Raw genomic sequence first — 27,226 nt, forward strand, 5'->3', positions numbered from 1 at the left:
CTGCTCGCAGTCACTGCCTCAGCCTGGGAAGCAGAGAATTGGAAAGATAAGGCTGGGCATCATAACCAAGTCATTCTGCTACTTCGCAGCTCTTGCTAAAAGAGCTCTTAGAGAGAATGTGTGGCCATCGAACGAGTTTCCATTAAAACCCACCTCAAATGCAGGCAGAACTAGCAGCTCTTCTCTCAATGATCAGAAATGACTGAGTAGGTGTCACAAAGATGAAATGAAGACTATATGTCTCCAGTGCTGCCAGAAGCCTTCTCTATTTTCTCTGATGCTTTATGTGGAGTTAAGGCCTGCTGAGAGTCATTCCCAGAATGCTCCCGGTAAGAATACATCCCACATCTTCCCTGGGGTAAGGACAGGGACGGAGTTCAACAGATGTTGTTCATAAGACTCTGCAAAGTTTCTCATGTTCTGTGATGATCACTCAGCAAAGGACAGAAACCAGAAGTAGGGAGGCCATGGGAGAGACCCAGCCACTGATGCTCTGACAGATCTGGGATCTCCTGTCATTAGAGACGGTGAGAGCACACCGATGTCACTGATGAAAGGATGTCCTTCCATGCATCTGTGTTTATATGATGCTGAGATGCTACCCTTAAAGGGTGAAGGTAGAAAAACTATTAGTTCTTCCTCTCAAATCCTTCTGCCTCTATTTAGATTATTCCTGTACTTCTAAGCTCGTTGAAACTTCTGTTCAGGATGCTTTGTAATAAAATTATTCTCAGTTTAGGTCATACATGAAAGACTATCCTATCTCCCCTAATATGCCATAAAATCCCAGAAGTAGGGACCACCACCTGATATAAAAATCTCAAATAGTCCATGAGAGACAGAAGAGAATATACTATGAATGTTGCTCCCTTGAAATGTCTGCTAAGTTGTACCTCTCTCCATAAAAAGAGGTGGTCATAACCAAATGTTTGTGCTACTCATTACAAGGACTGATTACAGAATTTTAAGTCATATCTGGTTCAAGGTCGCAAAAAATAAAACATTTTATATTAATGCAAAATGACAGCGTATATGTGGATACCCTGGAATCCACCTCTACCTACACTTATGCCTCTCAACTCACAATGTCAGGCATGGTGTGTGTGTGTGTGTGTGTGTGTGTGTGTGTGTGTGTGTGTGTGTGTGTCTTAAGGGGGGGAGTAAAGATGATGCAGCTTCAGTTTGGTCTCCAGCAGACCAGAGGCCTTGTGTGTGTGTGTGTGTGTGTGTGTGTGTGTGTGTGTGTGTGTGTCTTAAGGGGGGAGTAAAGATGATGCAGCTTCAGATTGGTCTCCAGCAGACCAGAGGCCTTCTGGAGTTTCCTTCCTGCAGAAGGAAAAAGTGTGATTTAAGGTCCCTCTAAAAGTCTGGGATTGAAGTTGGTTAACACTAGAGAAAGAGTCATACAGAAGCCAGAGTCTGAACTTTGTGTTGGCACCCATGGTTCAGACAAAGGAAGTGACTCACAGAGACAACAGATACAACAGATCCCCAAGAAAATATGGATTAAATTACACTGGAACACATGTTTTCGATCCATTTCCTGAATTTTCCATGTCCTGTTTGCCATGCGACAGAGAAACACGAAGTTACACCTCCTGCTCTTGACACTGTCCTAGAATAAATCAGCAACTCTTCCCAGGGACTGCCCACTCTAGCTGCACTCACTTCCTGGTGGCACGTGCCTCTCCCACCAGTGTCTGAGATCTTATGAGTATTATTCTATTCTTGTTGGCCAGAGAGATACACTTGGTTTTACTCAGTAGCTTTAGGGTCACAGCACAAGCCACTACTTAACTCTCATCCTTGGTTCCCATTTGCCACCTCATGTGACAATTTACTGGCTGCCAGGGAAGACTTGTACTCCTGTCATGAGCATGAGCAGCAGGGCAGGGAGAAGGTCTGAGGGAGGGGCTGAGGAGAGAGAATGGTCCTGAGAATAAGGATTCTCCAGCCCTCGAAAACATCCAGTCAGCATCTGGCTTCAAGCTTACCATAGTAAAGCCACTGAAAATGACCCAATGGCTTTGCTCTAGAGCAGTGGTTCTCAACTTGTGGGTCGTAGGGGTTGCATACAAATATCCTGAATTGATATTTTCATTACAATTCACAACAGTGGCAAAATTACAGTTACAAAGTAACAATGAAATTATTCTATGTTTGGGGGGCTCTACAGCACATGAGGAGCTCTTTGAAAGCAGTTGTCACAGCATTAGGAAGGTTGAGGACCTCTTGGCCAAATCTTGCCACTTCTCTTGAGGAAAAGAAGACAGAGGTTAGGGAAAGACCTGGAGATAGAGCAGTGGGTCCGCCAGTGCTAGATAATGCCTGACTTCTGAGACTTCATGTGGTCACTCACTGAAGAGAGCATTGTGCTCCTGACTTATAATCGTCATTTGAAACTGGCTCGCCATGGACTATCTCCTGTGAATGACAAGATCCTTGAAAAACCCCTTCATTAAGGAGCTGTTTCTTACCTGGAAGGCATTCATTTGGCGAAGGGACAGAGGCAGAGAGGCATTGTTCCTGGATAGTATTAACAGCAGCTCCAAACAGGTCGCAGAGGGCAGGGTTAAAGGGTGGACGCTGATGTCACCTTCCCAGGAGCTAGCAAGCCTGAAACACACAGATATGTTAACTTTCATAAATGCATGGTCAGAATTATTTTAAAACATGACATGGAGAACTACGGTGTGTGTGTGTGTGTGTGTGTGTGTGTGTTTATATATTCTCCTCATTATGTGAGAAGAATATATCAAAGGTAAAGGTATAAACAAGGTATGGCTTGGTGGGTAAAGGCACTTTTGCAGCATCTGAGGACTTGAGTCTGATCCTCAGGACCCTTATGGGGAAAAGACAAAACTGACTCTGGTGACCTGCAGTGTGTGCTTTGGCATGGGTACATGCATACACACACACACACACACACACACACACACACACACACACATGTTCACATGCACACACACAAAAAAAACACAGAATAATTTTTTCATATTTACAAGGTAAAGGTCCAAGCCATTTTTATGCTGTTGCTGGCATAAAGCAGACAGAGTATTCATTTTTCAAACAGTTACTTCATATTCAAATTACAGGAGCCATAGGATGTCCAGGCTGATTTGAGTGAGACCAGCTGGGAGGAGGGGTGGGGGAAGTAATGGCTAACACATTAGCAGTCTCCCATGTTCCACGGGCTCTGTTCACACAGAACGCCTTGATGACCCTTCAGCCACCTAAGCAAGAGCCGTCACTTTCATTTTATAGATGTGGAACCATTCTGAGTGTAGAGGGACTTAGGAAATGTCTGGGTCAGTGACTTTCAGACTTTTAAAGTGTTGGGATCCTTTTGTTCAAAAGTCTTGCGACAGGCCAACTGCCACACAAATAAAAGCAAAGATGCCGTTTGAAGAGGCTGAACTGGCAGGATGTTGCCCTTCATCCTTCAGAGGGGCCCTTGAAGCGGCTTTGTGGGATCTGTGGAGCCCAGTTGAAAAGTCTTTTATGTGACAGAGCAGGAAGCTGAGCACCGGGCACTAGACACAGAAAGAGGCCCTGTCTGAGATGAGGCCGATGTGGAGACAGTGGCAAGGCCTTGTCTAGATTCCTGGCTTTCAAGTTCTCCAATTAACAAGAGACCCCAGGCGACAAGGCTGAGAGGTGATACATGAACAGTATAGCTTTTGCTTCTGTTTCCTTGAGGATTTCCTGTGTGATGCCCACTAGAGCATCTACCATCCTTCTAAAGAGAATGACATACGAAATACACAGCATGCATACATTTACTTTATAAATATATGTATTCTTTTGCCATTTCTATGAACTTAGCCTCTAAAAATCTAATTGTATACAAATCTGTGGTAACTGCAGCTTGGGGAGCATTGGTGGCCGAGTGCATAAAGGGGCACGAACATTGTGCAGCTCAGTCGTGCTTAGTTCTATCACCAAGCAGGTGATTCATTCTGCTGATCCATTTCTGATGTGTGTGGCAGAGTAAGCTCTGCCAACTGGAGGGACTAGAACAGACTGCACTCACTTTCCTATGTAAGACTGGACTTAGCAAGGAAGTGTTTGAATGAATTCTGTGCTTTGGCGATTATTATTTTATATGGATTGGTTCTGTTCTTTCTGCTTTTACTCATTATTTTACATTCTCAACATTTCTCTGAATTAGAGATAACAACACTATCTTTTCTAAAAGTGAAACACAGTTTCAGCCCAGTGGCTCCGGGCTCACTCTCACCCCTCTCTCTATACCCTCCCCCAAGCCACAGAGTTAACTTCCTGTCCAGTGTAACACTGAACTATGTACTCTGACTATAGAGGCAGCTTCTATGTCTGGGAAGCTCATATTCCTTCTAGGACTTGAACTTCTAGACATAGAAAGAGGCCCTGTCTGAGATGAGGCCGATGTGGAGACAGTGGCAAGGCCTTGTCTAGAATCCTGTCCTAGATGTGGACAATACCATCTCTCTGGAGAGACCCTGTTTGCTGTCACTTACTAACACGTGTATATCAACCACATGCCATGCCAGTACCCTTACTAGGAATGTCTTCCCATCTCACCCCCTCCAGGCTTAGGATTAGACCTATGAATTCCTCTTGCTTTGCAGTCTTATTTGGAAATAAAGATTAGACAGTTGCCTTAAAGCTGCTGATTTTACAGCACCCTTAGTTTTGTTTTTCAGTTCTGGGGATCAAATCCAGGGCCTGTGCATACTTAGCAAGCACTCTACCAGAGCGCTATATCCTTAGTCCCACACTCAGTATTTTTGCCTCTGAAGGCATAATAGAAATGCCCCCCCCAATATGTTTAGAAAAAAATTTAAGCACCCAGAAGTCACACTTTGAACCTTACAACAACCACAATAGGGCTCACTGAAGCTATCTGCATTCTGAAAATTAATGTATACTGAAAATATTTGCTTCAAACCTGTATCTTATTAAAAGCCACAGGACACTTCCTTAGACTGTGAGTGTCCCTTGGAGCTCTCTAGTGAGCTAACGCCTCACTCAGGCTGGTCATGGGCCTTCAGGAAGGGCATCCTGACTTAAGTGAGCACAGCGATTGGCCGGGCCCTGCCGCACTCTGAGGAAGAGCGCATTCAAGGCAGGACTGCTGGCTCACCATTTTCCAGTCCCCTCCTTGGCAGTAATATTTTTGCAAGTAGAAGAGAAAACAATAAATATACAAATAAATATTTAAAGAGTTGTCTGGGTTTATTATGGTTGTAAGCTCTTCTCTACGATCTGTGCTTAAATTTTATAAGTCTAGATCTTAAGTTTCTTCCATCATTTCTCCTGTGCCTGACACATCCAGACAGCAGGCCTGCTGACTGTATTTATTGTCTCATTACCTAGAGGAGCCCTGATTGGCAGGCACTGTTTATTCCAGCAGTCAGAAGGGTCACGTGATTGACCAGCACCAATCATGAGTGGTTGGTGAGTGAAACGGTAGAACCAGAGAAGTCAGCTCTACACGGGTACCTGAGGATGCTAAGTACACGGTGGTCCTCTCCACACAGAAAGGAACAGACTCTTGCAACTCATTGCGCTGATCCCTGTCTCTGTACAGCAGCCTTTTCTCTGCAGTGCATGGCGAGCTCAGAACAGTTTCATTCTCCTATAAGAAGTTATTCCTATCTGTCTCAAGATATTACTTTATTAAATAGAGTATTCCAAAGCTTGAATTAAAAAGGTAACAAGACACACATGGGAAAATATTCATATTAAGTCAAGATATCTATATATCATGAAAAAATAGATTAGAAAACAGTGTAACAATGGTTCTCAATCTTCCTAATGCTTAGACCCTTTCACTACAGTTCCTCAGGTTGTGGTGACCCCCAACCATAAGATTATCTCTGTTGCTACTTTGTAACTACAATTTTGCTACTATTATGAGTTGAAATGTAAATATCTTTATGCAGTATTTCCAATACTCTAATCCTATGAAAATGTCATTCAAGCCCCTAAGGGTCATGACACAAAGGTTGAGGACCACTGGGATAGTGGGCCACTAGCTGTTTTCTTTAGAGGGAAATAGCTTTGTCTTTTTTTTTTTTTTCCCCTTCACACACTTTTTTATCTTGTCCAGAAAAAGGTTACTTTTATGATGTTGCTATCATTCTGGTGCAGACAAAAGCATGTTTCAATGTTGAGTAAAGGTTTCAACATTTTTTTTTAAAGATTTATTTATTTATTTTAAGTAAGTACAATGTCACTCTCTTCAGACACACCAGAAGAGTGCATCGGATTCCATGACAGATGGTTGTGAGCCACTATTTGGTTGTTGGGAATTGAACTCAGAACCTCTGGAAGAGTAGTCAGTGCTCTTAACTACTGAGCCATCTCTCCAGCCCCAGGTTTCAACTTTTTAAATGACTATCTATGGTGTGAACCATCAAAAAGAGCATTCAAACAAAAATGAAAACACTTTAGCATTGGCTTGTCACTCACTAGCAAGTCATCCTAGCTAAGCATACTACAGTCTGGTTACTTAAAAAAAACAACCCAAAACTCATACTTATGTAATAATATGTTACACCATCATGATTTATATGGAAGGACATTTTTTACACTGATGGTGTCAAAAGTTACAAAGGAAAGTAGCTATCCATATTTCTATGTGATTACGAACATCTACATGGTTTCAACCCAGCTCTTACAACATTCTGTGATTCAGCAGTTTTCCTTACAGGACTCTTTGTCCTGACCTTAGAGCCGGGAAGTGACAGGAAAGAAACACAAATATGACCCTTCTCACCCAGACCCCACACTCTGTGCTCTACCATAAAAACTATCCTAGATATTATTTAGTTGTTTCCATCCTAAAAGATTGTAACCCCAAAGATCAACAATCAACAACTTTCAGGTATCCCAAACCCCTACCCTCACATTTTGTGCACTTAGTTGAAGCAGCCAGACTTAAGATGGCTCAGGTTTCTTATATTCAACCAGCCCCAACTGTCAATGTTAAAAATTGAAAACTACCTCTTATTTCAATCACATTAATTCATAGACGAAGACAGTATTACTTGAAAAATAAAAGTGATAGTTTAGGAGAAAAAGAGCTCTGGGTATCTTTCCTCTAAATCTTTACATAATATTTTTACATTCTTTCTTCAACTAAGGAAGCAGTGTGGGGGTGTGGGAGAGAAGAAAGGAGAGGAGAGGAGACAGGACAGATGCAGAGAAGAGTGGGGAAATGCTGGGACATAGAACTTAGTTTACATTAAAACACAGCAGTTATGACATGGGTTTTAAGACACATGTTGACACAGCTGAGATGTTACTTGTACCTACCCACCCATGACTCAAACATCAGTGCACATCTGATAACAACAATGATCAAAGCCTGTTGTGAGACACGGGCAGACTCAGGCTTTACTTCTGGTATTTCCTGCAAAGCATCATAACTATTAGATGGGAATCAGTCGTTCCCCCACTAGGAATCAACAGGAAAGATACTTCAAAGGGAGCAAGGAACCAAACATCAGTCGAAAGCCATTTCCTTGACTTTTAAGCAGGAAAGGAAAAGCTTTTCCTAAGAGGCCAGAACTGTCAGTTGGTGACCGGAGTCTGAGAGTCTGAAATGCAAGCCGAGGCCACCCTGTCCACTTTACTAAACCTTTGCATCAGGAAAACTCCCAGGAGAACTCACTATATGGCCTGTCTATTTCAAGACAACAGGAAGGGGAGAAAACGTCAGGCTTTCACTTCTAACAAAAATGGTGATATTGAGAATGAATAAGCCAATCGATATCAGGGAAAATAGAGAGTGAGAACATGGAAGTCATTCAATGCAATGCAAATTGGAATGGCAGGGGTGGTATGGGAACTGAACACTAAAAATTAAAGTTTCTTCAAACTGTTCAACATATTGTCTGAGAAGAAAAGGTGCTAGCAATATGAGAAAACCAAGATGAAAGATATTAACTTAGATCTTGGATCTCTCATATGTTAGTAGATGATACTGACGTTTTAATGTTAGAACTGAAGACAACAGCATACAAAAGATACCTAAACATGATGCTTTTCAAGCCTATAGATGTCAGAAACTCAGCTGAAAAACTATAATAATAATAAGACCACAGATTTAGTCTCTCAAAATAAGAAGGCAGGCAAGGGACCACAACTAGACAAGGGACCACTAGGGAGTCATAGAATCATGAATATAAACCTGTTTGATATGGAAGTTGTACAAGCAAACAAACTGAAGGAACTACTCTCAAGGACACGGAAGTGTAAAAGAGAACTAAATGGACTGCTGCAGTGTTCCTGGTAAGTCATGTTAACACTGCTACACACTCAGTTCAAAAGCATACAGTCTGTGCATGGCCACAGGACAGATCCCATCCCGAGTATTAGAAGGTGCTGCAGCCTGTAACTCTAGCAGTTGGAAGGTAGAGGCAGGGGAAAGAGAAGCCTAAGGCCATCCTTGGCTATACAGAGAGTACAAACCCTGCCAGGGCTACATGAGGCTCTGATGAAGCAGAGAAAGGGGAGAGGGAAAGGCAGAGAGACAGAGACAAACAGGGAAACAGAGAGAGAGAGAGAGAGAGAGAGACAGACAGACAGACAGACAGACAGAGAACTAACTCATAAAAACAGACTATGTAAATGCATTTTCCTAATAAATTTTAAATATGATTTATTAAGTAATGAACAGAATCCACATGACATTTTTTTCTGGAAAAAAATACAGAAAAAACCTTGATTTAAAAAAAAAAATCCTACTGGGGACTGGAGAGATGGCTCAGAGGTTAAGAGCACTGACTGCTCTTCTGAAGGTCCTGAGTTCAAATCCCAGCAACCACATGGTGGCTCACAGCCATCTGTACAGCTATAGTGTACTCACATACATAAAATAAATACATCTTTTTAAAAAAAATCATACTAATTCTCTAAACTAAAGAACTCTTGAAAGCCAGAATTTGGGTACATGATTCTTGAAAGTTCTACTTTTCAAACTGCTAGTAAGACCTGTGAACTTGTCAAGGACAAAAAAATCCATGGAAGTCCTGAGGATGGCCTCAGCTAGCAGAGTGCTGCTTTGTATGCATGAATGCCTGATGTGACCCCCCAGACCAGCAAAAGCCCAGCATTACACCTGCGCTCTCAGCACTCTGAGATAAGACGCTAAGAATATCAAGGTCATTCTCAGTGATCCAGCCTGGGCTACATGAAACACTGTCTTTAAAAAAAAATGTTCAAGGGAAACAGTTCTGCTTTAAGTAATGTAATAACGGGCTAGAGAGATGACTCAGCAGTTAAGAGCACTGGCTTACTCTTGGCAGAGCAAAAGGTTTGATTCCCAGGGCCTCTACATGGTGGTTCCTAACCATCCATAACTCTAGTTGTAGGGGATGCAATGCCCTCTGCTGACATCTGTGAACACGGCATGCACATACTTACATGAAGGTACAGCAGTCACACACATAAAGTAGGGTAAACGAATGTAAACAAATATAGCAATAGAACAGCCTCAGAACAGCATATTAATTCTTGCCTAGAAATGGAGAGTCCCAGGAATTGAGGTTTTTGTTTGTTAGAAATTATATTATTGCAAGACACCAATTGATAGGAACATAAGAATATACCCAAACCACCCAAAACGACAACACAATCTAGAGCATTCAAAATATATCCCTTTGTCATATTAATTAATAAGTTTTATTTGTTTGGGGCCTCAGAAATGGGCCTTACAATATAGCCCATGCTATATGGCCTCCAAACTCACTGCAGTTTTCTTGCTACCACCTCACAAGTGCTGCGCTTACAGGGCTGAGGTACTGGGGATTGGACCCAGGGCATGCTGGGTAAGCATTCTGCCAATTGAGCTACTTTGAAGAGAATCTGGTCTATAGACAACCTCTCTGAAACTTCCTAATTGGAGTGATCTCACTGAGAACATAAAATTGTAAGCCTATTTAAAGAGGCCAGCTGCTCCCTTAGATCAAAATCAAAAAACAAAACCCTTTGTGTCACAGAAAATCTCAAATACACAAAAGAGAGAGACAGGTCTACCAAGTTCATGCACATGAACCTGAGAAAAACTTTGAGTTAGCCTTGTAGACTAATCCACTACATCTGCTCTTAATGTCTGGTCTTCTGTGGTTTCTAAAAACCAGTGACTTTATAGGCATTGAGGGCACCTCTGCCAGGCATCATCAGTCCTATAGGAAAGCTCATTTGCGCATGTACAAACCAATAGAGCTCCTCTAAACTCCAATCACTTTTCTCAACCCTCATTCCATAAAGATCCCTGCCTTTGGACAGGTAATTTGGATACGTGCTCTCTCATCTTTACAAACTTTCCATTTGTAACATTTATTTTTTCAGAGATAAAAACACACTGCGTAGCAGGCAGGGTTTGGTAGCATTTCCAACAGTCAACTTCAAACCATCTGTCCTGAGGAGTCTAGAAAACGGTCCACAATTACTATATGAGCCCATTTATTACATATAGAGACAGGCTATGAGCCCATTTATTACATATAGAGACAGGGAATGTAGGAGAATAAGCAGTGAGTAACAGAATCAGTAGAGACAAAGCACAAGAGCATCATGGGTACTTAAAACATCAGACTGAAAGGGATGGAGTAGCTGAGCTGAGAGAGAAACAAAAGGCAACACCATCAAATCAGGGGCTAACAGACACCCAGCAGAAATCAACAGGGGTTGCCAGGAGTTCCTGACTGAGGGTGTCCCAGATGGAGCATTCTTGCCAATGAGACTTCCAAGGAAAACAACATATAGCAGTAGCTAAATAACACCATCAATGTATTTGCAACCACCCAGAAGAAACAGACTGGAGAAGCGGAGCCAGCTGGCAACAGCTGGAGTTCTCAGCAGAGTCCTAAGCAGAGTTCTCCATCCTCCCCAAGCCTCTACCCTCTCTCTCTCACTGTTGACATTTTTATAGTTTCAGAGAAGCAACAGTAACCTCAGCTGGAAAGTTTACCTGACAAGGTTGTTTTTAAAACCCTTAGTTATATCTATTCTATTTCCCCTTCCCAGGGAGATCCATGCTTTCTATAATAACATATACCTATCTTGCTTTAATTTACTCTGAGGCCAGAAGCTGTAGGCTTCTGGATCTATAGACATTTGTTGCTAACAGCAGGGAGATTAGGTAAAGGGTTTATTGCTAGGGCTCCCATCCTTGGCCAGGCAGCCAGGAGCTCCTTACTGTCCTGGCTGGTTAACTCTTTGTGAGCCAGAGAGGAAGAAAAGGAATGAAAAATCTTTTACTCAGGTACACAAAAACATATACATTCATTCGCACATTCACACTTTCATTCACACATAAACACATTAACATTTTTGTTGGGCCCAACCACCTTTCATATACACTCCACAAGTATTGATGCATGCTCACACACACACACAGACAAACAGACATCCATATGGATGGATGGATGGATGGATGGATGGATGGATAGATGGATGGATGGGGCAGAGCCCCCCAAGCCAAACCATCCAACCACTTTCTTTCTTTTCTCTGGCCTTTTTATACCTTCTTATATCAAAAGGTCTTTTAAAAATTACTTGAGATAAAATGTTACATAAAATGGGAGTTACTGATGGGTGTTGATAGTAAATTCAAAACAGTGTTTCAGTCTATAAGCTCATTATAAGTTCAAAGCAACAATTTTACAAGGCCTCATTTTACCATAGTGCATACCTGTGACTTCATCCTTGTACCTAAATGTTTTTCCTTGAACACAAATTTGTACCAAGCCTATTTATCTTTTTAGTGTAATTATGAAAGCTCGTTGTATTTCTTACTATACAAACTTTACTTACCATTACAAGGAGTGGGAACATTTTATTCTTGATTCTAACTTTATTACATATTTCTAGCAAAACAACTAAGCCATCTCTTAAAACTTTCTTCCCAAAATTATTTGAATCAAATCAGGAATTGTATAGAATCATTAATCCATCTAAACAGCATTATTTCATGAAAGTTCATCTTTATGTTGATCTGCAAGAAATCTGATCAATAGAGCTGGGTGATGCCCAGGAATTATTATATTAATTTATAATGACAGGAAAGACATAACATCAGCAAGAAGCAATCCTGAGATGAAGTCTCTTTGGGATTTTGCCTCATAGATCTCACGCATCACAGACCATACAAAAGCTGTGGGCCATCTCCAGCTAGGCCACCTACTAGCCTTAGTCTATCCTGGATAGCTCCGGACAGAGTCCTCCTTGTTATTAACCTCTCTATGTCTGTGGATTGCAGTATGATTATCCTTTTCTTTGTAGTTAATATCTACTTAGAAATGAGTACATACCATGTTTGTCTTTCTGGATCTAAGTTACCTCACTCAGGAGGATTTTTTTCCTAGCTCCATTCATTTGCCTGCAAATTTCATGATCTCATTGTTTTTTGAGTGGGTGGAGATGGGAATAGGAAGGATCAGGTGGGGAGAAAATGGGGGGAGGGAGAGAGGATTGGAAGAGACAACTGGAACTGGGGGACAATTTAGGGGTAAAGTAGAAACTTAATGTAATAGAAACTCCCAGAAAGCCACGAGGGTGACCCTAGCTAGTACTCCTAGCAATGGGAAATACAGATCCTGAACCATCTATCCCCTATAACCAGGTAAGACTTCTATGGAGGGCTATGGGTACTAAGCCAGCCACAAAACCTTTGACCTATAATTTGTCATGCTTGCATGAAGTGCTTGGGTAAAGGGGGGCACAGAAATTGTGGGAGTAGTCAACCAATGACTGGTTCAGCTTAATATCCATGCCGTAAGAAAGAGTCCACCTCTGACAGTGCACGGGGGATTAGAAACCAGAGGCTGGATACCTCGGAGACCTAGGATAGAACCAAACATGACTGGGAAAAAAAAGTTGATGAAATGATTTCTAATGATATTCTGCTATCATTAGATTGGTGTTAAGCTCAAGTGTCATCAGAGGCTTTATCCAGCAACTTATTGAAACAGATGTAGAAACCTGCAGCCAATCATTAGGCAGAGTTCAATGCTGCTGAAGAGGGGGTAAGGAAGGAAAAGATTGTAGGAGACAGGGCACCAAAAGAAAACCCAAAGAATCAACGAACCTGGACTCATAGGTGCTCACTGAGACTAAACTGACAACCAGGAAGCCTGCATGGGTCAGCTGGGGCCCCCTGCATGTTACAGTTACGTAGCTTGGTCTTAGTGTGGGACTCCTAACAGAGGAAGAGGGGACTGGTACTTTTGCCTGCTTTGGGGACCTTTGTCCTACTGGGTTGACTCTTCCAGCCTTATTATGAGGGAGGTGCCTAATCGCATCACAACTTGATATGCCAAGTTTGGTTGATATCCCTAGGAGGCCTATCCTTTTCTGAAGGGAAAGCAGGAGGAGTGGATGGGGAGGGAGGGGACAGGAGGTTTAGGGAGGGAGGGGAAATTATGGATGAAAAATATGAAAGTATAAATTAGTAATAAAAACAAAGGACTGGGGAAAAAAAAAACCTTTAGTTGCTGGCTATTTTTTGTTTTATTGCAGAGTTGGGTGGGAGGAGCAGCCTGCCCCAGACAGGAAGTAGTAGAGGGTATCTGAAATAAACATGCTGGAGTCTGGGACAGGAGGACATTTTGACAATTCACCAACATAATGCACATTACACCATTATTCTCTAAGAACCAACTTGGTTTCATCAGCATCCTGACATGCTACCATATGTCCTGAGTTATTCTGGATAAGATCCCACAAAAGGTATTCTTTTTTGAAAAGATGCCCTCATAAAACTTATTCTACTTTTTTAAAAAAAAGTTCACTATTATTCAATCTGTAATCAGTGTTTAAATTTCAATTGATTTATTAATATGCCTACAGTTTGAGTACAGACTAAACAAATATACTATAACTAGCTGTCAACCATATCTTAAGTCATTTTTAATTTGTGCACCAACTTGAGACCCATCCATGGGTAAGCACCAATCCCTGAATCCAGGAAGTCCCCACCCTTTCAGAAGATAAGGGGAGAGTGAAGGGACTCTGTTGGGGGAACAGAAGGAGGGCAGTAATTGGGGTGTTTGAAGGAAAAAAAGAAAGAAAGCTGACTAAGCTATGTGAAGCAAGCCAGTAAGCAGTGCCCCTCCAGAGCTTCTGCATCTGCTCCTGCCTCCAGACTCCTGCCCTGAAAGAGTTCTCGTACTGACTTCTTACAATAATCAACAGCAATATGGAAGTGTAAACCAAAAAAATCCTTTTCTCTCCAACTTGCTTTTTGGTCACGGTCATTTCACCAAAGCAATAGAAATCCTAAGACGCTCTAGATTCATGCCTAGTTGGAAGAGATTAGAGAGAGAAACGAGACCAGAGGAACGGTCCTTCACAAAGCCCTTGCCCTGCCAGCACAGAAATTCCAGTTGAGCTACCAGAACATAAAAAATGCCAGACATAGTGTTGTGACTTGTAATTCCAGGGGTGGGGAGGTAGAGACAGGGGGATTCCTGGGGCTCACCTGCCAGCAAATCCAGCCAGTGAATGGCCCTGTCTCAAGAGTCAGACAGCATGCTATGGGTAATAGCCAAGCTTGTTCTCTGGTTTCCATATGCATGTGTACCAAAGCGTGCTTTCACACTCTCACACACACACACACACACACACACACACACGGATGAGAAGTACTTGTTGTCTTAAATAATGACATAATCATTACCAGTTAATTTTTAAGGTAAATCTTCTTAGGGGTCTTTTGAGAAAAGTTATGCTAACAACTGTTTGAAGCCCTAAAAGCAACATGCTACTAGGGACTTGTAAATCCGTCTGCTGCTGCTTCTGCTGTGAGTAACTTAACAAAAGAGTTTACTCAAAAATCTTCTAATTTATATGATTAAGTAAAGCACTGATTTAAAAAAAAAAAAAAGCTGGAAAAGTCAAGAGAATTGCCTAGTTATCTGTCATAGAGAAAATATTCCTACCAATGGGGAAACCAATTGCTCCTTAAGAATCTGGCTTGTATATAACTGAATACCTAAATCAAATGAAAACAAACATTAAGGTTTACCAAGGCAACCAAGAAAGTCTCCTCAATCTTACAACTGGGACTTTCTCATTACCCGAAGCTTAGAGACCTCTGACAGCACTGGTAAATATGCTTCAAAGACTGCGTGGATTAAGAACCAAATATAGTTGAGGAGGGCTTCAGAACCCCTATTTGCACTTTATTATAATCTTCAAAGGCCAGTTGCTATTGGTTTTTTCCCTGCCACACCACTGAACCCAGCTCTCGCTCTAACTCGCTCTCACTATTCTCCATTGCATTTACTTTGAAGAGGCTGTTCTCATCAGTTCATATCATAGCATGAAAAAAGAAACTTAAAGTCATGATTATCCCTGAAGAGGACAGCAGAGTGTAACTGTGCAGTGTTCCCAAAGTCAGCACCTGGACAGGATTTAAAGTTCCTTCAAGGAAGTGAAGGGAATACACACCCGACTTTATCAACTTTAGAAAAGCTAATTTGTTTTTTTACTCAAGCAACAATATTAATATAACCTAAAATCATGAGAACACCACCCTCCTCTGACTGAACTCATACTGCAATGAAAACTTATTTCTGAGTGTTCAAATAAGAAAACACTGAAGGTTTTTACCTAATATTAAAACAACAACAACAACAACGATTCTAATGTCAGAAAAATTTAGTTTCAGTTGGGTTTAAAAGAACACACTGTAACTCAGACAGCCAAGGCCAGCTGAGGTTACATAGTGCCGGATATCTCCAAACATACAAAAGATCAAGCCAAAGGGACTAGCTCAATTACTTTTAAAATAACAAAAGTTAAATTTACAACTAAACAAATACCTAAATTAAATGAAAACAGTAAGATTTACCGAGGCAACCAAGAAAGCCTCCTCAATCTTACAACTTGTTCAGTTGTTCAGTTTTTGACAAAAGCATTCAAAATGTGTGTGTGTGTGTGTGTGTGTGTGTGTGTGTGTGTGTGTAGAGATAGACAGATAGAGATTCTTTAGTAAAAATAAGCAAGTGCTTTAAAGTATAAAACTCCTAAACTCAAGACCAATCTGATGTGGAAAATAGTTACAATGTTTTGATTCATTAAAAAATAATCATTCCTTATAGACAAGGCTTTATGCTCAGTTTCCAAACCTCTCCTCCCCAGTTAAAAGCAAAATAATGAATAGCATATGCCAGTAACAGCAATTCTTGTAAACTTAAAATTAAGCTGTCTAACAATGTAACTGTGTGTGTAGATAGATAGATAGATAGATAGATAGATAGATAGATAGATACGTATCTATACGTGTGTGTGTGTGTGTGTGTGTGTGTGTGTGTGTGTGTGTGTGAAAAGGAACATGCAAGGATGAGGGTCAGCATGCTAGCAGAGGCTGTCTGTGGGGAGTTTGATCACAGGACTCTAAGATTTGCAGATTTGGTGACAAGTACTCTACCTTCTGAGCCATCCTGCTAGTCACGTTTTAGAAAAACATTTATTTATTTCTCTATCTCCTTGTACATTGTGGTTCTGGGCACTGAACTAAGGTCCCAAGGCTTGTTAGTAAGCACCTTTATCTGTTGAGCCTTTTTTCAGGTCATTTGATTTTAAATAAGATGACTTACCTTATAGTAACTCAATCAGTATTTTACTCCATGGGGGTGGGGCAGTAAAAAACAAACAAACAAACAAACAAACTTACTGGCCTGAGTTTAAAATTGTAGGTCTTTTTGTCATTGGCATCACTGACTTTTAGCCAGACGTGAATGAACAAATTTGAAGGTTGTATAGTCATAACATATTGTTTATTCATGAACAAATTTTAAGATTGTATATTCATAAGATGCTTTTCTCACATAAGGGAAAAAGGAAAATAAATGATACAAACAACTGCTTACTCTGACCTAAGCAGATATGGAACTATTATTAAAGGAAGGATAAGGACATATCCACAGAACCAGGAAGACATTTCTTTTTAATTGCTAAGAAAAAAGAAACACTCTTATCCCCAACACACAGGGCACAGTATCCGTGCAATTTCAATTACGAAGAGCTCGATGAAAGCTAACACCCTTGGCCTTTACTGGAAGAAAGCAGTGAATGTGGCTTCATTGGAAAGACTTCCAGTGCCCAGCACTGGACCCTCCACTTAGCATCCACTCCTGTACTCACTGTTTCTAGTCAAACCATATGAATGGCCAACCAGCCTGGAGTGTAGATCCAATAGGACCTGCAACCTAATCACAGCGTGCTTAGGTCTTACAGACTCAACAGCTGTTTTAACAGTTGGGTTTCTCCAAAATTAAAATATTCTATTCCTGACACTGCCTAGCAACTCAACTGCTAAAACAGCTGCTCAACTTGAAGAGTTAAAATCAAGGATACAACCAGCTTCCTCCGATCTCTAACTGCTGGGAGACCCTTTCAGATGAGAAGTTCTTAACTCCAAGTTCAGGTTGGCATTTTCCAACCTGTTTAATTTTTCATACCTGCACTGCCTCTCTGTGTGACCTTCAGCCAACACTTCTGCCACATCATCTCTCTTGGAACCTGTCCTTTGTGTCCTTCGGATGCTCAGCCATCTGAGGCCCTCCGTGTCCCCTTCCAGCTGCTTATATTTTATTCCCTTCCCTCCACCTCACCATATCAAACGCATTTTCATTCTGTTCAAATAGTCCCAGGCTCTATTCAGTGAGATATAGTCTCCAATGACGTCTGAGTTTAACCCTTGAGGTAATGTGCTGGCTAGTTTTATGTCAACTTAACCCAAGCTAAAAATCATCTAAGAGGAGGGAACTTCAACTGAGAAAATGCTCGCATGAGATCGGGCTGTAGGCAAGCCTGTAGTGCATTTTCTTAATTAGTGATTGATAGGGTAGGACCCAGCCCACTGTGGGTGGTGCTACCCCTTGGCTGGTGGTCCTGGGTTCTATAAAAAAAAATCAGGCTGAGCAAGCTAGTATGCAGCACCCCTCCAAGGTCTCTGTATCGGTCCCTGCCTCTAGGTTCCTGCCCAGTTTGCATTCCTGTCCTGACTTCTTTGATGTTGAAGAGTAATGAGGAAGTATAAGCCAAGTATGCCCTTATCTTGCCAAGTTTTGCTTTGGTAAAAGTAGTCCTAAGACAAGTTGGTATCAGGAGTAGAGCATTGCTGTGACAAAACAGGGTAGTGTTTGGGGGAGGACTGTGGAACTTTGGGCTACAAAAGCCATTAGTGTTGAGAGCTCAGTGAGCTATTCTGTCAGCCTTGAAGGATAAGAATGCTGAGCGCGGTGCAGACGTTGGAGGCCTGGTTTGTGACATTTCAGAGAGAAGCAAAGACATTACCTGGCTTTTTGTATAAAGACTCTGTGGTGTTTTCAGCTGGGGCTGAAGAATCAATCAGCTGCAATTAACAAGAGACCAGAACCACTAACATAAAACCTTTGTACTGGAACAATTGATGTTGATCCGCTGGAGCTAAAAAGTTAGCAGTGATTAAGAAAAGGCCAGCATCCTTGAGGTGAAATCTTCTGGGAAGTGATTTCTGAGAGTCACCAGGACACAGACGCTGTGTTCCAGAGGCAACCAAGACTGTACTTCACGCTGGCAGCCCAACTCGGAAGTGTAAAAGTCACCCAGGTGACGCTGCTCTGGAAGTCGAGAAGGGGTCGTGGAGAGAAGCTGGGGCTTGGCTCTGTGAGAGGCCAGGAGAGGCCATTGGGGAAGGTGCAGCGTCAGTGTCAGTTGAAGGCCCAGGATTGAAGGGGTCATGCAGGCAGGAAGTTGAAGCCTGGCACCATGAAGAGGGCCTAGGAGAGGCTACTGATGAAAAGTGCAGCCGACGACCCCAGCACTTTGGAAAGGCCAGTACTGCAAGACAACTACCAAGAACAGCAGCAGCTGTGGATTGGTGCCAGCCAGAACTCAGAAGGCAAGCTGTGTGTGTGTGCTATAGACAGCAAAACCACAGAAGTGATCCAAGTCCCCTGGAGGACCCAGAAGATTGTCAGTGAGTCCCAGACATTGGACACTGTGGTTTTAACACTGTTAGGAGTTTAGTTTAGCTTTATTTGATTGTAACTTGGCCCTGGTTCTTGACTCTTCTAGTAAGAAGGTAATTTATTTTTGATGTTACAGGAGTCCACAGTTAAACAAATTTAAAAGTGTGTGTGTGTGTGTGTGTGTGTGTGTGTGTGAGAGAGAGAGAGAGAGAGAGAGAGAGAGAGAGAGAGATAAATTGGAGTTTAATGAAGAATTTGGATTTCAAAAGAGACTTGATATGTTTAAAGAGACAACGTTTGTGTTTAAACTTGTAAAGACTTTGGCACTTTCATTTATTTTTTTAATGTGAAACTTTGAGGATGAATGAGAAAGGAAGGGTTGTGGCTTAATGGTTATGTGTTTGTGTGTCAGGTTGTTAAGGGTCAATTATGCTGGAATGTTTTTATGTCAACTTGATACAAGCTAAAGTCAGCTGAGAGGAAAGAGCCTCAACTGAGAAAATGCCTCCATAAGACCAGATCATAGGCAAGCCAGTGGGGCATTTTCTTAATTAGTGACTGATAAGAGAGGACACAGCCCATTGTGGGTGGTGCCATGTCTGAGCTGGTGGTCCTGTATTCTACAAGAAAGGCTGAGCAAACCATGGAGAAAAAGCCAGTAAGCAGACCCCCCCCCCCATAGCCTCTGCATCAGCCCCCATCTCCAGGATCCTGTCCTGTTTGAGTTCCTGTCCTGACTTCCTTCAATGATCAACAATGATATGGAAGTATAAGCCAAATCAACCCTTTCCTCCCCGAGTTGATTTGATCATGGTGTTTCACCTCAGTAATAGCAAGCCTAAATGTTTAAGAACCAGCTCAAATGCTCTGTGGCATATAGCTTTCATTTCGAATCACTATATACAGCTTTCCAAACTTGTCATCAAGTTATCTATTTTTACTCAGGAACATAGAAACCTTTCCCAACATGTAAATAACCAGTAATGATTATTTAACTTCTCCTGAATGTCCACCTTTTGACCCAACCTTTCCATGGTTTACCTGTGTTTGTGTGCACACATTATGCTCTCATGCCTTCTAAGTATGTACACTCCGCTAAGCCATACATACACACAGCCTATTCTATCCATTCTTTCTATTTATCCATCTGCCTTCTCACCCCTGCCAACTCACTGGACAGAACCAAGCTAAACTGACCTAGATAAAGCTCTTTGAGTCTGTAATAGATCTTGATCCTGACTTTCTAATGTGCCCTCTCCTCTCAAAGGTCTCCCCTCTATACAGCTCTACTGAACTACAGATAATTTATAACCTTAGCTCTCCAGTCTGTCTACAAATAGATTTTCTGCAAGACCCAGACTCGTCAAACGGAACATGTTTCAGGAGCACAAACTGCTTCCTGCAGTCACCCCAGCTCTCCAGCTGCATCACGAAGAGAGAGTCTGATATGAATCTCAGAAACAGCCACTTGCCTGTGCTGTCTCAGCCGGGGGACCATAAATGAGAGGGGCTCACAGACCTTGAACTAGCAACACAGTCCTAGGGCAAGTGGACTCTGACAGAGGGATCCATCGAGCTCTGATCCAGGGCTGGAAGTCATTAAATAACTCCTGTCAAACCCTAATTACAAATACAATAGAGCTCGACTTTGTTCATTAAAGCAGGCTTTGAGATGAAGCCCTGCTGTCACCACCCTATTATCATAATGTTGGCGCTGAAGACAGTAGCCCAGAATTGCCTGCCTTTCTCTTACAGTCAGTCTGTAGACAACTGCTTTCTTCCAGCTCACAATACTGTTAGGATCAGTTTTGCTTTCTGGGGCTAAACATAGAAAAGTTTTCATTTTTAATAAGAGCTCAGATAAATAACCCTAAGTCCCAAAGGGCCTTATTAAAACAGCCTCGTAAAAGTTTTACACTTGCATATGAATTTGAAAAAATAAAAAATGTCTACCTAGCAGTTTGTGCTCCTGCTGACTTCTCTAGCCTTGGGGAAGTTATTGTTAAAATTCGTATGTCTTGCGATTTCAAATGATTTAAAGCAGTCTATTATGATAAGTCACCATGAAGAACACCTAGAGAAACACACTGTTCAAACAGAAATCTCAATTTTAAATACACAAAGTACACACAACGCACCCACTACGCTGTTTAAATAGCATTAAGGTTCTGATACATCAATAACCTAATCGCACTCTATCCTCAGAGCCCTTTCCTTTACCTAGGAGGTCATTTCAACACATTTTGACTCTACCCTAGAGAATTAAATTCTACACAGGAAAGGTCCCCAAGATTGGAAATTAAATCAGGGAGAATAAAGTGAACATAGGTGTTCACACTCTATCATGTCTCTTACTGATGCGGGAGGATCTAAACTGACACTATATATTCAAAGGTGAGAGGATGGCCACAAACAAATCTTATATTAAAACATCTGAAGGCTGGGGATAACATTTTATATACTTAGTAGTTAGTAACTAGGCCAGTTTGGGGTCAACATCTGTGATTATTGCTCCATCACACCAGGAGCAATGTTCGTTTGACCTTTGTGCCACTAACTGCTACTGTCTAAGCTAGCCCTGGGAAATGTACAAGAACTCAAAGATAGACTCAGAGTAGAAACTGGCATTCTATCCTCTTGGTAACACTCCCAATATGGGGCTATCTGGCCTTTGCACCTGTGAGGAAGTTCTGTATACACAGAACAGCCTAATCTTCAAGACTCGAGCCCTTTAGAAACCTACATTAACACCCTGCCCTGATTTCCCCTGCACTAACCCTTCCCCATGTCTCCAACACTGAGTCCATGAGCTCGGTGATTCTTTCTCCTCGGTCATGGTTTTTTGTTTGTTTGTTCATTTTGTTGTTTTTGTTTGCTTGTTTGTTTGCTTTATTTTTTTCCTTTAACTTAGACTGTTTATTTCTACTAAAAGAAGCTGACCAGGACCCAGTGATGAAACATGAAATTTTACATGGTACCATTTACACTATCCACTCTTTCCTTCACATGGATCGCGTCATTTAATCTTAGTAATAATAACACTGTGAAATAAGATCTTATTAGGTTTACTTTTATAACTGAAATCCAAGAGTCTACACGACAGGCATACCACCTCCTAGAACTCCAATCCTCTCACTCCCGAGCATTTTCCAACACACTTTTGAGAGCTCGGCCTCCTAGCTGTGCAGCTAGAGTGGTGGTTAATATGTATGATGAGTTCTAGACTCACCAACGAGACAAGCCTACGGGACTCCTGTAAGGGGTTATCTTGAATAATTTCACAGAGGTGGACAGATCCTCCCACACTATGCAGCACCACCTGATGGCTTTCCTGGACTGAATACAAAGTAGACATCTAGCCAAGCAGGAGCGGAATCCACTCTCTGCTTCTAAACTGTGCACACGATGTGAACCAGCTGCCCGAAGCTCCTACTGTTGTGACGGAATGTTCCCTCAAACTGTGAACACAAATGAACCTTATCACAACCAGAAAATGACTACAGGGCTAATATTATTTGAGCTCCAGAGCATTTTGGCTTTGGTTTTGAATATCAAATGACACATTAAGAAAGCACAAAAGGAAGGTTGTTATTACCAAAATCATTCATATGCAAATAATCCACACCTTTTCAAAAACATTGCACATAGTCTATATCCAGTTAAAGAACTGAGCACTGAGGCTGAATCCAAGCCACCTCTTGGGGGTGCCAATGGAATAATACCACATTCCCCATGCACTGAAATAGCCTGTTTCTTAATAAAAATCATTTAGCTAAATTGTCAAAAACATGTTATCAAAAATTTTAAGCACACACAAAACTAGAAAACACAGTACAATAAACGCCCCTGTTACCCAGCATTAACTACTATAGTTCCCAGGCGATTCTTTCAGCTGTAACACTTAGGCCCAAGATATTTTTTTAAAATCAAATTCCACAAATACTATCATATCTATTACCCAACTTACTCTAAACTCATTCCCTTTTATCCATCCCTATAACAAATTCATTCATGAATTCATTAAAGAGAAAAGATTTACTTTAGCTCATGGTTCTAAAGGTTCCAAAACCACATGGCTCCATGGCCTTTGGCCTCTAGCAAGACTGCATGGGCAAGCAAAGCACTTACATAGTGAGCCAAGAAGCTGAATGACAGACGGGAGCCCCAGAGTCCCCTTCAAAGTACACCAAAGACCTCTCACTAGACCCCACTTACAAAAGGACCCACTAAATCTCTTCATAGTGCCGCTCGGGGACACACAGACCATTGGGGGAACACAGTCATGTAAAATGTAGCAATATGTAAACAATGAACTATATCATAATTTAAAAGAGAAGCATTTGAAAATATCCTATACTATGATTGTGATGGGTATCTGTTGTCAACTGGATCCATGTAGAAAGAGGGACCCTCCACTGAGGACCTGCTACATCAGACCACCCCCTGGATATGCCTGTGGGGGCATTTTCTTGATCGCTTATCAGTGGAGGAGGGCCTGTCCTACTATACGCAGAACCACTCACTGTCTGGTAGGCCTAGGCTACATAGAGAAGCTGGCTGGACAGGAGCAGAGAACAGGACAGAAAGCAGCACTCCTCCATGGTTTCTGGTTCAGGTTCCTGCCTTGGCTTTTCTTAATAACGGACTAGAAACTGGAAGATGAAAGCCTTCCTTCTCTATATTGATTTTGGTCACAGTGTTTATAAAAGCAATACAAACCAGACTAGAGCAATTACTGTACCTAAAAGGCTAACAATAATTATTCAGTCTCATCAAACATGCCCTTGCTCTTAACTACTGTAACTTTAGTTCATTTAAATTGAGTGTAAGTAATAAAGTTTACATATTAGGACACGTTGGTGAGTTCTTTTTCTTGATTTCAATCTAGAGGTTCTCCTTTTCTCCACATTTTATTTCCCATGCTTAAATTAGTTTGGGGACAGTGAGGTGGTTCAGAGGGGAAAGGTGCTTGCTGCCATGCCCGATGACCTGCGTCTCATCACCAAAACCGATGTGATAGAAGGAGAGAACTAAGTCCTTCTATATACTGTCCTCATACATGAACCTCCTCCTGAATAAATAAATAAATAAATAAATAAATAAATAAATAAATGCAATTTTAAAATTAACTTTAAAGGAGTTTTCTTTTTCCAGTAGTTTCCCAGTATAGATTTTGCCAACAGTGATCTAAGGACATGAATACAAATTTTTAAAAATAATTAAAATCAATTCTCAATCACACTATTAATTAAGAAAATGCTATTTCTGGAAGCAAAATATTAAATTGGCAATATGAGCCTTCCAGTCTGCACCAGATTACCTTGGGCATGAACTCTGCGGCCAGTCCCATAGTCCCCAGAGAAGGATCCACTCCCAGGTGCTCTAGCACACCCAGGATCTTAGGATCAGAGGCTGAGTAGAACACAATATCTGTTCCAACACCACCAGGAGAAACTGGGACCAGCAGGATCCAGGGACATAGGAACTCTGCCTGACCAGTGGCTTGGGTTCCTTCCAGTCTGCCCTGGTTTACCTTGGGCATAAACTTGGCAGCCAATCCCACAGCCCCCAGAGGACACAGGATCACAGGATCCAAGTAGCTTGGTCACACCAGGATATCAGGTTCTCAGAGGCAGCTCGACTCCCAGGAACTCTGACACACCCACAATCTCAGGATCACAGAATCACAGACAGCTGGACTCTGAGGAGGATTACAGAAAGGACAGGCTCCAGTCAGATATAGGGAGGGCAGGAAACACCAGAGATAATCAGATGGTGGGAGACAAGCAACAGAAACCAAGGTTACTTGGTATAATCAGAACCCAATTCTCCCACCATAGCAAGTCCTGGATACACCATCACTCTGGAAAAGCAAGACCTGGATCTACAGTCATTTCTCAAGACAATGATAGAGGACTTTAAGAAGGACACAAATAACTCCCTTAAAGAAATACAGNAGAANATAGGTAAACAGCTAGAAGCCCTTAAAGAGGAAACAAAAAAATCTCTTAAATAATTACAGGAAAACACAATAAAACAGGCAAAGGAAATGAACAAGACCATCCATGATCTAAAAATGGAAAGAGAAACAATAAAGAAATCACAATGGGAGACAACTCTGGAGTTAGAAAACCTAGGAAATAGATCAGGAGTCATAGATGCAAGCATCACCAACAGAATACAAGAGATAGAAGAGAGAATCTCAGGTGCAGAAGATACCTTAGAAAACACTGACACAACAGTCAAAGAAAATGCAAGAAGCTCCTGACCCAAAATCCAGGACACAATGAGAAGACCAAACCTAAGGATAATAGGTATAAAAGAGAATGAAGATTACCAACTTAAAGGGCCAGTAAATATCTTCAACAAAATTATAGAAGAAAACTTCCCTAACCTAAAGAAAGAGATGCCCATGAACATACAAGAAGCCTACAGAACTCCAAATAGACTGGACTAGAAAAGAAATACCTCCTGTCACATAATAATCAAAACACCAAATGCACTAAATAAAGAATATAAAAAGCAGTAGGGGAAAAAGGTCAAGTAACATATAAAGGCAGACCTATCAGAAGTACACCAAACTTCTCACCAGAGACTATGAAAGCTAGAAGTTCCTGAGCAGACACAAAAAAAGTTCCTAAGAGAACACAAATGCCAACCCAGACTACTATATCCTGCAAAACTCTCAATTACTATAGACGAAGAAAACAAGATATTCCATGACAAAACCAAATTTACACAATATCTTTCCACAAATCCAATACATGGAAAACACAAACACAAGGAGGGAAACTACACCCTAGAAAAAGCAAGAAAGTAATCTTTCAACAAACCCAAAAGAAGACAGACACAGAGACATAATTCCACTTCTAACAACAAAATAACAAGGAGTAACAATCATTTTCCTTAATATCTCTTAACATCTATGGACTCAATTCCCCAATAAAAAGACATAGACTAACAGAGTGAATATGTAAACAGGACCCAGAATTATGCTGCATACAGGAAACACACCTCAGTTACAAAGACAGACATTACCTCAGAATAAAAGGTTGGAATACAATTTTCCAAGCAAATGGTCCCAAGAAATAACCTAGAGTAGCCATTCTATATCAAATAAAATTGACTTTCAACCAAAAGTTATCAAAAAGCATAGGAAGGACACTTCATACTGATCAAAGGAAAAATCTATCAAGATGAACTCTCAGTTCTGAACATCTGTGCTCCAAATACAAGGGCAACCACATTCATAAAAGAAACTTTACTAAAAAGTTCATAGCACACATCATACCCCACACAATAATAGTGTGAGGCTAACACCCCACTCTGAGCAACGGACAGATCATGGAAACAGAAACTAAACAGAGACACAGTGAAACTAACAGAATTTATGAACCAAATGGATCTAACATATATTTACAGAATATTTCACCCTAAAGCAAAGGAACATAATTTCTTCTGAGCACCTCATAGTACTGTCTCCAAAATTGACTATATAATTGGCCACAAAACTGGCCTCAACAGATACAAGAAGATTGAAATACTCTATCAGATCACCATGGACTAAGGCTAGTCTTAAATTCCAACAAAAACAATGGAAAACACACATACAAGTGGAAACTGAAAACCGCTCTACTCAATGATAACTTGGTCAAGGAAGAAATAAAGTAAGAAGTTAAAGACTTTTTAGAATTTAATGAAAGTGAAGACACATCATACCACAACTTATGGGACACAATGAAAGCAGTGGTAAGAGGAAAACTCATAGCTCTAAGTGCCTCAAAAAAAGAAACTGGAGAGAACTTACTAGTAGCTTGGCAGCACACCTGAAAGCTCTAGAACAAAAAGAATCAAATACGCTCAAGAGGAGTAGATGGCAGGAAATAATCAAACTCAGGGATGAAATCAACCAATTAGAAACAAAAAGAATTATACAAAGAATTAACAAAACCAGGAGCTGATTCTTTGAGAAAATAAACAAGATAGACAAACCGTTAGCCAGACTAACCACAAGGAAAATATCCAAATTAATAAAATCAGAAATGAAAATGAAGACATAACAACTGAAACCGTGGAAATTCAAAAATATCATCAGATCCTAGTACAAAAGTTTGTACTCAACTAAATTGGAAAATCTGGATGAAATGGACAATTTTCTAGACATATACAAGGTGCTAAAGTTAAAGCAGGATCAGATAAACCATCTAAACAGTCCCATAACCCCTAATGAAATAGAAACATTCATAGTCTCCTAACCCCCACCCACCCCCCAA

The 27,226-nt window shown here is 41.2% G+C and overlaps 1 protein-coding gene across 2 annotated transcripts in view; it reads right to left on the reverse strand.

Moving 5' to 3' along the window:
• Ube3d (ubiquitin protein ligase E3D) overlaps positions 1-27,226 on the reverse strand; it is a 147,200-nt gene that overhangs the window by 63,131 nt on the left and 56,843 nt on the right. For both annotated transcript variants that reach the window (XM_021207638.1, XM_029543479.1), the window contains exon 9: positions 2,478-2,616. In XM_021207638.1, coding sequence (XP_021063297.1) covers positions 2,478-2,616 — 139 coding nt within the window. The remainder of the gene's footprint in view (positions 1-2,477; positions 2,617-27,226) is intronic.

Source organism: Mus pahari, chromosome 10 (genome assembly GCF_900095145.1).
Source record: "Mus pahari chromosome 10, PAHARI_EIJ_v1.1, whole genome shotgun sequence".
In the NCBI taxonomy this organism is placed as follows: Eukaryota; Metazoa; Chordata; class Mammalia; order Rodentia; family Muridae; genus Mus; species Mus pahari.